At 42.0% G+C, this 13,808-nt stretch overlaps 1 protein-coding gene across 10 annotated transcripts in view; it reads left to right on the top strand.

The window, feature by feature from the left end:
- The first annotated feature begins 3,301 nt into the window (after positions 1 to 3,301).
- UBAP1 (ubiquitin associated protein 1) overlaps positions 3,302 to 13,808 on the top strand; it is a 37,155-nt gene continuing 26,648 nt past the window's right edge. For 5 of the 10 annotated variants that reach the window (XM_036330556.1, XM_036330554.1, XM_036330555.1 and 2 more), the window contains exons 1-2: positions 3,302 to 3,494; positions 12,397 to 12,437. In XM_036330556.1, the coding sequence (XP_036186449.1) occupies positions 12,435 to 12,437 (3 nt within the window). In that variant the 5' untranslated portion in view covers positions 3,302 to 3,494; positions 12,397 to 12,434. Of the gene's footprint in view, positions 3,495 to 3,789; positions 3,880 to 6,734; positions 6,774 to 12,396; positions 12,438 to 13,808 lie in introns of all 10 variants that reach the window. The other 5 variants (XM_036330557.1, XM_036330549.1, XM_036330551.1 and 2 more) reach the window with 4 other exon arrangements.

Here is a 13,808-nt window from a genome sequence, read left to right as displayed (position 1 = left end):
TTCAGGTCAAAAACCTTAAAGTCATCCTGCGTCCTCTCATTTCCTCACACCATGCAACTAATTTGTGAGCAAAAATAATTTTTTTAATCCTCATCTGAGGATATGTTTATTGATTTTTTTAGAGCTAGAGGAAGGGGGAGAGAGAGAAACATCAATGTGAGAGAGAAACATCTATCACTTGCCTCCTGTACACGCCTTGACTGGGGATCAAATCCAAAACCTAAACATGTGTCCTGACCAGGAATTGAAACCAAAAGCAAATTTTGGTGTGTGGACGATCCTCTAACTCAGTGGCTCTCAACTCTTCCTAATGCCATGACCCTTTAATACAGTTCCTCATGTTATGGTGACCCCCAACCATAAAATTATTTTCGTTGCTACTTCATAACTGTAATTTTGCTACTGTTATGAATCGTCATGTAAATATCTGATATGCAGGATGTATTTAGGCAACCCCTGTGAATGGGTCATTCAACCCCCAAAGGGGTCGCAACCCACAGGTTGAGAACCGCTGCTCTAACTGAACCACCCAGCCAGGGCTAATGTGAGCAAATTCTTATGGCTCTACCTTCAAAATGTACCCAGAACCTGACCATTTCTAAACACTTTCACTGCTACTATCACTCTGCTCTACAGTACTATCATTTCCTGCCCAGATTACTGCAATAACCATTATGTGCTTCCACACGTGCCCTTCTTGCTCAGTATAGCAGCTACAGTTATTTTTCTAAAAAGTTAGATCATTTCCCTTCTCTGCTCAAAACTCTCCTATGGTTTGCAGCTCACTTAGAGTAAAAGCCAAAGTCCTTAAAACTATCCTCAAGACACTATGTGATATAGCCAACTGTTACCTCTTTGTCACTTCATCTCCTACTATTCCTTTCTTTGCTCACTCCATTCCAGTCACACTGGACTGCTTAGTTTTCTTAGAACATAGAAGGTGAGCTCCCACCTCAGGGCCTTAATACTTACTGTTCCCTTGCATTGGCCTGGCATTCTCTTCTTTTAAATATTTGCATGACTTATTTCCTCACTTCCTCCAGGTGTTCTTTTTGGCCAGGGTGTGTCACTTTCTTCAGATCTTTACTCAGATGTCACCTTTCCCTGGCCATCCTTTATAAATTTCAACCATGGCCCTAGCTGGTTTGGCTCAGTGGAGTGTCAGCCTGGGGACTGAAGGGTCCTGGGTTTGATTCTGGTCAAGGGCATGTACCTCAGTTGCAGGCCAGCGTGTGTGCGAAGGCAACCAATTGATGTGTCTCTTTCACATTGGTGTTTTTCTCTGTCTCTCTCCCTTCCACTTTCTCTAAAAATCAATGGAAAAATATACTCAGGTGAGGATTAACAAAAAAATAAAAAATAAGAAATTTCAGCCATGAATACTTTCTTTCTTGTGCTTTATTCCTTTTCTTAACAGTACTACCATTATTATTATGTTATTTTTTCTAGAATGTAAGCTCTGTGAGAGCAGGGATTTTTTTTGGCGGGGTCTCTTTTATATACTGCTGTATTCCCAGTGTGTAGAACAATGCCTGCTATATTGCAGGAACTCAATAATACTTGTTAAATGAATGAATACAAAGTTTATTTGGCCCAGGCTGGGTAGCTCAGTTAACTGGAGCATCGTCCTGTACACTAAAAGGTTTCGAGTCAGGGCATATACTTAGGTTGTGAGTTTGTTGATCCCCAGTCGGGTTACATTTGGGAGGCAACCAATTGATGTTTCACTCACATCAATGTTTCTACCTCTTTCTTCCTTCCTCTATAAAAATAAATAAAAACATGTCCTCAAATACAGTACACATGTAAACTCACATTCCCTCCTGAACATCTCTCCAGAAAATTTGCCCTCTTTGGCCAGCTGAATTCCTTATTATTTCCCATAGGGCTTCAGTAAACCTTAGGTCTTTCTTGTTTCTCTTAGTATGAGACCCCCAAAATGTGGCTCCCCTTTCACAATTTCTTCCCCCATATAGCTGGTCTCTTAATCTTGTTGCGACAACCTCCTAAATCTTGCTCCAGTCATCCCCTAGTCTCCATCCCCAGTTTCTGCTTTAGTTCAGCTATGAGTATCTTATTCAATGCAGAAGATTACCATGTCTTCTCCACTTTATTCACTACTGCCATTTTAATTCTCCTGATGAAGAGCTTTGATCAGCTCACGGCTCTCTCCACAAAACTTTTATGGCTGTCTATTATCTGTTGAATTAAGTAGGCAAATAATATAGAATTCATGATTTGTTATTGTTTGCTTATTCTAACACCCCCGCCCCCTCCGCCCCCCCCCCCCCTTTCTGGAACTCTGTCATTGTGAGTTAAAATTGCTGCACCTTCAAAGTACATATGTTATCTCCTTTGGAGTTCTGAAGAGAAAAAGAGGGTTGGAGAATTAAACACGAGAGAGTACACACTCTTTACATACCCAGAAAGTGTAGATGTAAATCTTTCCTAATCTCTTAGCAAAAATCAAGTTTTCCAGATCCATTGATGTACCATTATTATTACCTTCTGACTTTTCCTACTTTGAGAGGAGAGGCTTCTATTTCTCCCACCATTTAGGAACTTTTGGGAACAAAGATTCACCTCATTCAGTTATGAATCCGCCATGCACCTGATTCCAGAAGACATCCAATAAACGCACAAGGCAGTAAAGGTTTGGGATTGGATTAAACTGGTTGAATGCCAGAATTGGAGGATTTCGAGGTCACCTTTCAACCTACTCACTTATAAATGAGGACAGTGAAGCCATTATCAGAAAGGGTTAAGTCTCCCATCAGGTCAGTGACCAGGGACCAGAAGCGAGACATCCCGATTCCCAAGTAGGTCTCGTTGGGAAATACTTCTGCTTCCCTTCGTGTTTCCAGGCTCTCGGTTCCCGCCAGATAGATGCCTATCTTCCAGGAGTGGTTCAATCCTCTGACTTGGAGGGAACCAGGAGAAGAGGCTAGAGAGGCCCAGCTGGATGAAAGGAGATGCAGTCGAGGGTAGAGGAGCGAGAAGAGGTCAGAGGTCGCATCTCATCTGACAACTGCCCTTTGCCCCTTCAACTCTGGTCCCTGCATTCCGACCCGTCTCCCTAAATCCGCTTCTACGCCTTCCCCTCTCAGTGACCCTTTCCTTCTGCCTTCCCTTAGGGTCCGCAGGATTCACGCATTCCAATGGCAACGCCCCAGGTAGGAGCAGCTGTTCGGCACTTAGAGGGAGATTAGTTACGTCACGTCGGTTCCTCCCACTGGCCCGAGGGGCGTGGAGCGAGGCGTCATGACGTCAGACGCCCAAGGGGGCGGAGCGGTGAGGGGAAGGAGGAGGGAAGTAGGACTTCAACATGGCGGCTGTGGTACTGGCTTCGGCTGCGGTGACGGCCTGGCCTGGGGCGGACAGAGTGGAAGGTGGTGGTGTTCGCTCTCCCTAGAGGCCGTCAGCGGGACCGAGCGTGGGAGGTCGGCGGCGCCAGCACCTTTCGGCTTCTGGGACGGCGGCGGCAGCGGCGGCAGGTGAGGGGGGAGGCGCCTCCTTCTGGGGCAGGGAGAGGAGGGGCGGCATTGGGGGTAGGGCGCCGGTCCCGGGATACGGGTGAGGGAGGGAACCCGGGGAAGAGGCTCGAGGCCCAGCTGGGTGGAAGGAGACGCAGCTGAGGGTGTAGGAGTGAGAAGAGGCCGGAGACCCGTGCCTCGGGGAGGCTTCAGGGAGAGGGGCCGGCGTGAGGGGCCAGAGTTGAAGGGGCGGAGGGCAGATGGGTTGTGGGGAAGTGAATTCGGATGAAGGGGACTAATACGTGCGGGACGATAGGCTGTGTAGACGTCGGCCTCTCTTGCTGGAGTGAGAGCTCGGTGGGAACTGGAGGATGCCCGGGAGGGGACCCAGGTGCGAGTCCGGAAGGTGAGTGATGTGGAGTGGAGGGTGAGTTGGGGACGCGCGGCGCAGATTGGGTTCTTCCCGAGGTGACGAGATGTGGGAGAAAAAAGGGAGTAGACCAGCTGAGTGATCTTTGGGGATACCTTTGACATGGCCAGGCCTTGTCCAGGTATGTTTACTTTGCCTCTTGTTGTTTCTTGGGTGGAGACTTACCTGTGCAGTCCACCTGGGCCTCTGAAACAACCCCCGATCTTTCTTGCGGAACATCAAGTTACAGTTCATTTATTTGATCTGTATCAGTGCTCGCTGGCCTTTGTGTTCCTGCCACATGGACTGGATTCCAGAGTAGCCTCTTAAAGTATGACTGAACATAAAAACAGATTTTATATGAAGCCGAAAATTTTGAGAGTTTTTAGGCGCCATGGTTGCAAACCAGATTTAGTAATTTAGTTAACTATTAAATGAGTGTTATCTCTCTATCCTCAGTTGTGTATTAGTATTTGAGAATTAGGTTAGATACAGTGGACGTTTCTCTTCATAGAAATTTTATCAGATTTGGTGGTGGGGAAAACAGGGCATTTAGTCTTTAGTGATAGCTAGCTCTTTAGTTAATGTCTCATAACAAGTTAAACTGAAACTTTCTGAATTTTTATAGCAAATGTTTTGGGCTGAAAGTGTCCAGAGTCTAAAGAATTACATTGTCTGCATTAACTTTTTTATTTACTTATCTTTTTGTTGAAAGTATTACAGATGTCCCCTTTTTAACCCCCACTTACTCCCACTACCCCACTCCTGACCTCCCTTCTTCACTGCACTATTGTCTGTCCATGGGTTATGCATATGTGCATATAAGTTCTTTGATTAATCACTTCCTGCCCCCCCTTCTCTCTGAAATTTGTCATTATTTACTTTTAAGTGGAATTAAAAAATTTTTATTTATTGGCTAGAGGCCCAGTGTACAAATTTGTACACAGGTGGCGGGGGTGGGGGTTTGGGGGGGTCCCTTGGGGTAGCCTGCAGAGATCAGGATTCACCTCATGCCTCCAGCCTTGCAGCCCCACGTGGCACCCTGCCTTGGCCTGGGCTGCTCCCTCACCTACTCCACCATCCCACCTGCAGGCGATAGAGCAGGGTTGGGCCCCCTGCCTGCCTCCCTCAGCACCTAGGAGCTGGGCAGCAGCCCCGCCCCCTACCGCCACTGTTGTGCTGCTGCTGTTCCTTGTCTGCAGGGTCATCGGCAGGGCGATTGCCCCCCACCCCCCTCGCACCGGCCTTGGCCTGGCACCGCCTGCTCACTTGCTCCACCATCCTGCCGCTGTCCTGCTCTCTTTGGGGCCCATCGGGAGGAGGTGCTGCCCACTGCCAGCGCTGTGTCACCCCTGGTGATCAGTGCATGTCATAGTGAGCAGTCGAACTCCTGGTCACCCAGTCGAGGTCTCCCAGTCCAACTCCCGGTTGAACAACTGCCTGAGAGGACAATTTGCATATTAGGCTTTTATTATATAGGATTTTAGAGAGAGGAGGGGGAGAGAAACATCAGTTTGTTGTTCTACTTATTTATGCATCCAGTGGTTGATTATTTTATGTTTTTTTATTGATTTTAAAGAGAGGAAGGGAGAGGGGCAGAGAGAGAGAGAAATGGATGGACTGCCTCCTGCAAGACCCCCACTGGGAATAGAGTGCACAACCTGGGCATGTACCATGACCGGGAATTGAACCAAGTGCTCAACCAACTGAGCCACAGTTGGCCAGGACAGTGGTTGTATCTTGTATGTGCCCTGACCAGGATGCACCACAACCATGGCATATCTTGATGACGCTCTAACCAACTGAACTACCCAGCCAGGGCTTTAAGTGGAATTTTATAAATTAAATTTTTGTTTCTAACCCATCCTATTCATTTTTTTTCTGCCCTGTTCTTTCTGTTACTTTTTAAACATTTATTGAATGCCTATTTTTGCATTAATAAGTCATTAGAATTATGGAAATGGGAAAGTTTGTTTCTTTAGTGAGCATCTCAATCACTGCGTAGCAAATAACTTGCTATGGCCTCATTGGAAGATAAAGTGTTATCTATATCTATATATATATAAAAGCCTAAGTGACCGTTATGATGGAACAACTGGAACGACCAGACTTCTGGCCAGTAGCTATGATGCGTACTGACCCAGACCTTGTTGCTGGGGCCCTGACAGCCCCAAATCTGGTTCTCCCGCACCCCGGACCCAGACAGGAGGGAGCAGGGAGCCAATTCCTCGCGGAATCGGCCGTTGGTTAGCTTGCTGCTGGTGCCAACCTCCTGTGGTCCCTCTCCATGGCTGGCCAGCCTCCCTGATCGGCCCCATCACTGGCCAGGCCAAGGGACCCCACCCGTGCATGAATTCATGCACCGGGCCTTTAGTTTTAGAAATAAAGACAGGAAGAAAATTAAAGTATGTGAATAAAAGAACTTTCTGAATTTTTCTTTTGTATTTGATTCATTACCTCATTATGGCATATTTTATGTATATCTGAGAGATTTTATTTTTCATTTTGATTTTGAAGAAGACAGTCATAGTATCCTGATAAAATAATATTAGGTCGGTAAACAATTCTCAATAATGGTTGCTGGATCACATTTATCTAGGACTGGCAAATGTCACTTTATCTTGTTTATCTTTTCTTTTTGTCTTGACTAGAGTAAGGTATTTAAAATGATATTTCAAAGTTTAATTCAGTGACTAAAATTCTCTCAAGTATTTTCTGCATTATAGGTGAATTTTCATTAGCCCAGAGTGTAGATGTCAGTATTATAAATATTTCCTGTTCTCTGATGATACTGTTTAATGTTTGGAGTTTTTTCACATGTAGATTATTTTAGTGTGAACTTTTTCCCATAGACCAACCATAAAACCAACCATCAGTTCATCATTAATCAGGTAATTTTCCTTAAACAATCTTTCTCAATACATGCATAAGGTATTGTATAGTATCTTAATGTATTACATAAGCTTTTTCTTAGGGGAAAAATATTTGAAGTTTAGAAATTAACTGGATTTAGTTTCTCATATAGCATGAGAATCCCTACTTCTGTATCATGAAGATAAGTGAAAAAATTTATCCTCTTTTCCAGAATCTTAATTGCTTATACAAAAAAGCCTTTCAGTTAGAGAAAGAAGTAAGGAGCAGATTCTAACCTATAGCCACAATTTCTTATAGTATTGGAAAATAATTTGAATGTAAGAGTAATGTTTTCCTATAAATTGAGAGTTGTAATTTCAGGCTTTAAAAATTTAGGTGAAGGTAGCAAGATTTACAAAGGGAAAGGTGCTAACACTGGGTATATGCTGATGAGCTAGGCATTGTTAACACTTTACATAACTTAATCCTTACAGTTTGATCTGGTAGGCAGGTTGTGATATGCATCCTTTTCGGTGTTGAGGATCAGAGAATTAAGTAATTTAAGGTTACAGCTATAAAGTGGTTAGATTTGTCTAATTTTAATACCCATCTATTACACCATTTTGTCCCTTTTAAGTGGTCACAGAGCCATTCTAATTCCTGTCAAATAAATTTAAAGTGTAAGCACTTTTTAATTTTAAAGTTATGTCCTTTAAAACTCCTTCTTCTCATTGAAATAGTAGTGTTACTATAATGATAAGCACTTCACTAAAATTTTAGTCAATTAAGATGTCATCGGTATTCTAGGAGTAAATGACTATTTTTGTACTTAACAAAATAAGCTAGAGAAACTGGATAAGGGACTAAAAGTTTTCTTACTTGTATTGCTGAGTCAGGTTGGACCCAGTTTATTAAGGGCCAAAATTTGTATTTGGCAGTAATCCGAACATGTTCTCAGAATTCTGGATTGGTCATTATCAGTTGCTTAATACTTACCAAACACTTCCAGTTTTTGAGTCATTGAATTGGCTCATGGTAAATGTGAATATTGTGCTTATGGAGTCAAGAGCCAGCAGTGTGTGTTTTGGTTGCTTCACTTCCTCCCTAACACGATATTGTCAGAATTGAAAATTTTTTTCTAATCTAGTGTGTTTGAAATGGTATCTATTATGTTTTTATTAGCATTTTATGAATTTGAGCATCTTTTCAGATGTTCATTGGCCATTTGTATTCCTGTGAAGTTTTATGCCTATTTTTATTGAGTTGTTTCTTTTTCTGATTGATTTTTAAGAATTCTTTATATACTTTGAATACTACTTATTTGTTAATTTATGGGTTGCAAATATCCTTTCAATTTATGACCTGTCATGAGACTTCTAAGGATCTTAGTGAGAATGTCAAAGACATGGAGCAGGGCTTGCTTCAGTGGGGCTTTGGTGCTCACTGAGTCTGCCTCTTGAGTGTGTCACTTGTGGATGTGTAGAGTTGTAACCTAGTATGATCTGAAGCTGTCCACTGGGCGCACTGGCTCTAGGGCCTTCAGGGAGGTGCAAAGTCAGCCACTACCTGGGGCCACCTGGCAAGAGCTACAGAGGGATTTGCAGATGACTTGGAGGCCCAGCAGTGAAGCAAAGCTAGTGCCAGGTCTTGGGTCTTTTATTGATAGGTTTGGGGTACACTGTCACCAGCTGTAGCTTGTTTGAGAGATTTTAGCAAAGTCTGAAACCTGAGCCAGGACAGGCCATTCAAATGGAAAAGCTGCTACAAACAGCTTGGGTGGGGCTGCAAATTGGATAGGGCAGGGTCTCAGGGAATCACCAAGGCAGAGCAAACAGTGTGCTCCAGGCTGATGGAGACTCAGATACGGCTGCCAGTCAGCCCTGCGACGGGAGGTTCCAGCACAGGAACAATGACCCCTGTGAGCACCCCTGTCTGGGATAAAGCCGCCCCCAAGTTCCTGCCCCAATGCCAGACAATCCAGTTCCTCCCCATATGTGTCTGGGTTCCCCAAAGCCACCTGGTGCTGGAAGTTCAAGTAAGTTCTTGCACAGGCCCTTTAAATGGAACACCTGGGTCTTCAGCAGCCTCCTTGTCACTCAGCCACAATCCCTGCTGGTTTTTACAGCCTGTAGATGCGGGGGACTTCTCTTCCCAGCTCTGGGACCCTGGACTGGGGTCTGGTGTGGGGCCGGGACCTCTTGTTCCTCATGGGTGGCCTCCTCAGAGATGATTTCCTTCCCAATTAAAAAAATGGCACACGTGGGTGTCGGACCAGCCCATTCTACCCCTCCTACCAGTTTCAATGTGCTTTCTTCTTCTCTAGTTGTAGGACTTCCATTCAGCCAGGTTTCAGATGGTTGTCTTATATTTTAGTTGTAATTTTGATGTGGTTGTGGGAGGCAGCCAGTACAGGCATTTATCAACTCCACCATCTTGGTTCTATTTCTATTTTCCTTTTTTAAACATTTTTTATTTTGTTTTATTTTACTTTTTCCATCACTGTTTATCCCCTCTATGCTCTCTTCCACCTTCACTCCCCCCCGCCCCAATCTCCACACTGTTGTTCATGTCCATGAGTTCACTGTTTTTCGTTCAATCTCTCCACCTTCCCCACCTCCTGACCCCCACCCCAGAGCTGTCTCCATGTTCTTTATCTATGAGCCTGTCTCTGTTTTGTGTGGTAATTCAGTTTGTTCATGAAATTCGACATATAAGTGAAATCATATGGTACTTGTCTTTCTCTGACTGGCTTATTTCACTTATCATAATGTTCTCCAGATCCATCCATGCTGTTGCAAAGTGTAAAATTTTCTTTCTTTTTACGTCAGTGTAGTATTCCATTGTGTAAATATACCACAGCTTTTTTATCTACTCATCTATTGATGGACACTTGGGTTGCTTCCAAATCTTGGCTATTGTAAACAACGCTGCAGTGAAATAGGGGTGCATATATTTTTTCAAATTATAGTTTCGGGCTTCTTTGAATATATTCCCAGAAGTGGAATCATTGGGTCATAAGGCGGTAACTTTTAGTTTTTTTGAGGTAAATTTCCACAGTGGTTGCACCAATCTGCATTCCCACCAACAGTGTATGAGGGTTCCCTTTTCTACATCCTCATCAGTACTTGTTAGTTGATATATTGATGATAGCCTTTCAGACAGGTGTGAGGTGATATCTCATTATGATAGAGCTTCTTTAAAACATCCCTGATGTTATCTGGTTTCCAAAATTATGTATTAAATCAGGGGCTCAAGCAGCCTCTCCCCAGCCATTTGCCTCTCAAAAACAGCTGCTTCTTTGATGACCGATGATATCCAATAATACCAATAAATATTAGGACACCAAGATGAAAATGCTCATTTCCTGAGCATATTCACAGCTCTCATGGGTGGATGCTTAGATACTGCTTCTTTCCCATCAGAGATTTAGGAAAAAACACATTTTTGGTATGTGCTTATGTGGGAAGGTTCAGGCTGTCAAGAATCTGGCTTCTAGGTTCAAAAGTCTCACTGTATTGTTGTGGTTTATGTACATAATGATGACTCTAGAGCCTGTAAGAGCCTATGAATGTCTTCTGCACATATAAAAGGTTAAATCATTTTCATTATGGTTTGTTGGTTCTTTGAAAATCACCCCTAAAAGAACCCCTGTAGCCCTTAGCTAGGATCTTTCCATCCTTCTCAGTTAATTTGTATATATATTGCAAGGTATGGATTAAGGGTGGGTATAATAATATCATTATACCATTTCCACACTGTCTTTTAATTAGTGTAGCCTCATAGTAAGTTGATGGTAAATTCTCCAACTTTCTTCTTTTTCAAAATTGTTTTGGCTATTATATTTCCTTTGCCTTTCCATGTAAATTTTAAAATTAACTTGTCTGTTTCATATATATATATATATATATATATATATATATATATATATATATATATATAATTGATATTTTTACAGAGAGGAAGGGAGAGGGAAAGGGATAGCAAGTTAGAAACATCAATGAGAGAGAAACATCGATTCAGCTGCCGCTTGCATGCCCCCCACTGGGGATGTGCTTGCAACCCAGGTACATGCCCTTGACCGGAATCGAACCTGTGACCCTTCAGTCCGCAGGCCGACGCTCTATCCGCTGAGCCAAACCAGCTAGGGCTCTGTTTCTTTTTTTTAAAAAAAGTCCAAGCTCTGGTTGGGTGGCAGATAATCAATTAATTGGAGCTTAATTGGGACAGTGGCTCAGTTGGTTGGAGCGTCATCCCGTACACGAGAAGGTTGCAGGTTCATTTTCCTATCAGGGTACATACCGAGGTTCCAGGTTCGTTCCCCAGTCAGAGCGAGTACTGCAGGCACCTGATCAATGTTTTTCCTTTCTCTCTAAATCAATAAAAACATATCCTTGGGTGAGGATTAAAAAACAAAACTAAAAAAAAAGATCCTTTGCAGATTTTTATTCTGTTTTGAGTAATTTTTTACAAATAGGTACAGTATGTTTACTTTAAAAAAAGGTTACAGTGGCCGAAACCCATTTGGCTCAGTGGATAGAGCATCGGCCTGCGGACTGAAAGGTCCCGGGTTCGATTCCGGTCAAGGGCATGTACCTGGGTTGCGGGCATATCCCCAGTGGGAGATGTGCAGGAGGCAGCTGATCGATGTTTCTCTCTCATCGATGTTTCTAGCTCTCTGTCTCTCTCCCTTCCTCTCTGTAAAAAATCAATAAAATATATTTAAAAAAAAAAAAAAGGTTACAGTGGAAAATAAAAATGTTTTCACTATGATACCTTGCAATATGCTATAGTATTGGCTAATAGATACCATGCCATAAATTCATATACTTAGTCTTAATTTTTTTCTGCTTATGTCTTAGGTAAATTAAACACCATACCATATCAAGGGAGATAAACTTTAGGTTGAAGAGCTGAGAGTATTTGTGTAAGAAAAGACTTTGCACCTACTTCCTTATTTAGGGGTTGAAAGTGCAAAGATAATATTAAGCTAGATGTGTGGTTTTATGTTTTTCCCCCCTTCATTTTTAAAAAATTTTATATAAAATTAAAACAGTACAAAGGTTGTATGTCATTCAGTCCCACCTCAGAAATTTGTCTTTTTTTAAAAATATATTTTTATTGATTTCAGAGAGGAAAAGAGAGGGAGAGATGGAAAAATCAATGATGATAGAGAATCATTGATTGGCTGTCTCCTGCTTGCCCCTTACTGGGGATTGAGCCTGCAACCTGGGCATGTGCCCTGACCTGGACTCTAATCATGCCATAGATGGATGCTCAACCACTGAGCCACACTGGCCAGGCTCTGCTTTCTTTTTGGAGACTTTGGAACTGAGAAGTTTGAGGGCTATGTCAGTCCTGTTACCTTTTAGTCTTCTGGTTTCCTTTTTATAGCTTCAATTTTCTGTCTTTTTAAAAAAATTTTTTTTAAGTTTTTAATTTTTGTTGATTTTAGAGAGAGAGAAACATCAATTTGTTATTCCATCTATTTGTGCATTCACTGTTTGATTCTTGTGTGTGCCCTGACTGGGGATTGAACCTACAACCTTGGCAAATCAGGAAGATGCTCTAACCAACTAAGCCACCTAGCCAATTTTCTTGTAATGATTTGTTTATATTTTCTCAAGACATCATGAGTCTAAAAAATATTTCTTTGTTTTTCAGATTCTAAATGGCTTCTAAGAAGTTGGGTGCAGATTTTCATGGTAAGTAGACTATTAGATATGCTTTAAGTTTTGATTTGATCAGAAATTCGAAATCACTTATTGAAGTGCTCCTTTTTGTTTATTCAAATGAGCAGCTTGAGAAAAATAAAAGTGTACAAGGTAGCATATACATTCCCTGGGGCTTCAGGTAACTTTAATATATGTATTTTTTACTTTGGAATTTTTTTCCTCATTACTATTTACATTCGGTATTCTGTATTAGCTTCAGGTGTACAGCATAGTGGTTAGACAATCATATACTTTACAAGGTAGTCCCCCAAATATTTCAAGTACACCATACATTGTTATTACAATATTATTGACTGTATGCCTGATGCTGTAATTTACATCCCTGTGACTATCCTGTAACTGCCCATTTTTACTTCTTAATCCCTTCACCTTTTTTATCCAGCCCCCCAACCTCCCTTTCCTTTGGCAACCGGCAGTCTGTTTTCTGTGTCTATGAGTCTTTTCTATAGATAGCTTTAATATTGAAATATTTCCTCAAATGGATAGTTAGTCTCTCTGTGTTTTATTGTACTTGTAACTACCAGAGTTGGTTAGGGAGGCTGCCTCTTTTTGTTGTTCTTTTCCTCACTGTTAGACGTTTTCTTTGTTGATTCAAAAGAGGGAAGGGGGGGGGGGGAGCATTAATGTGATTGGTTGCCTCATGCACACACCCCAACTGGGGATTGAACTCACAACCGTGGGTATATGTGCCCTGATCTGAACCAAACCTGAGACCCTTCGGTGCATGGGCTGGGGCTTTAATCAATGAGCCACATTGGCAAGGGCTTCATTGTTCTTTGGCAGTATTTTGAAATATTTATCATTCCCTGGTCATAGCTCTTCTCCATATCAGGTATGAAAAATTCTAAACCTTTAGCTAATATTTTGATTAAGTTGCCCCTCCCCAAAAGGAAGTAATATACTACAAGTAAACCATGATCAGTAGTAGATCAATGTATTATAGAAGTACCAATAGGAATAATTACAATTTTGCACTAGAGACTAATAGTTTACCATCTTTTTCTAAGATATGGCATTTATAAACTTTATTATCTGCACTTGGAAGGAATGGAGGTGCCTAAGAAGTCATAATTAAAGACCTCTTTTCATATAGTAGAAGATAAGAATCAAAGAACAGAAATATCCAAACAATTATTTTTAAAAGGGTTTTAAAACTGATCTTTCATTTTATAAATCATGTCATTGTAAGAATGATTTGCTAGACAACTTGGCAACATGTGTTGGTCTGCTCTTCTGATTATGAAATTGTTTGTGTGACTCACCTCAGTCAGGGTGGTACAGCAGGCACTGCACTGTCAGCTTGCTTATATACACTATACAACAGCTTTAATATCTCGAATC

The sequence above is a fragment of the Myotis myotis genome, unplaced genomic scaffold, assembly GCF_014108235.1.
Source record: "Myotis myotis isolate mMyoMyo1 unplaced genomic scaffold, mMyoMyo1.p scaffold_m19_p_12, whole genome shotgun sequence".
Lineage (NCBI taxonomy): Eukaryota > Metazoa > Chordata > Mammalia > Chiroptera > Vespertilionidae > Myotis > Myotis myotis.
This window is presented reverse-complemented; position numbering and strand designations above follow the sequence as displayed.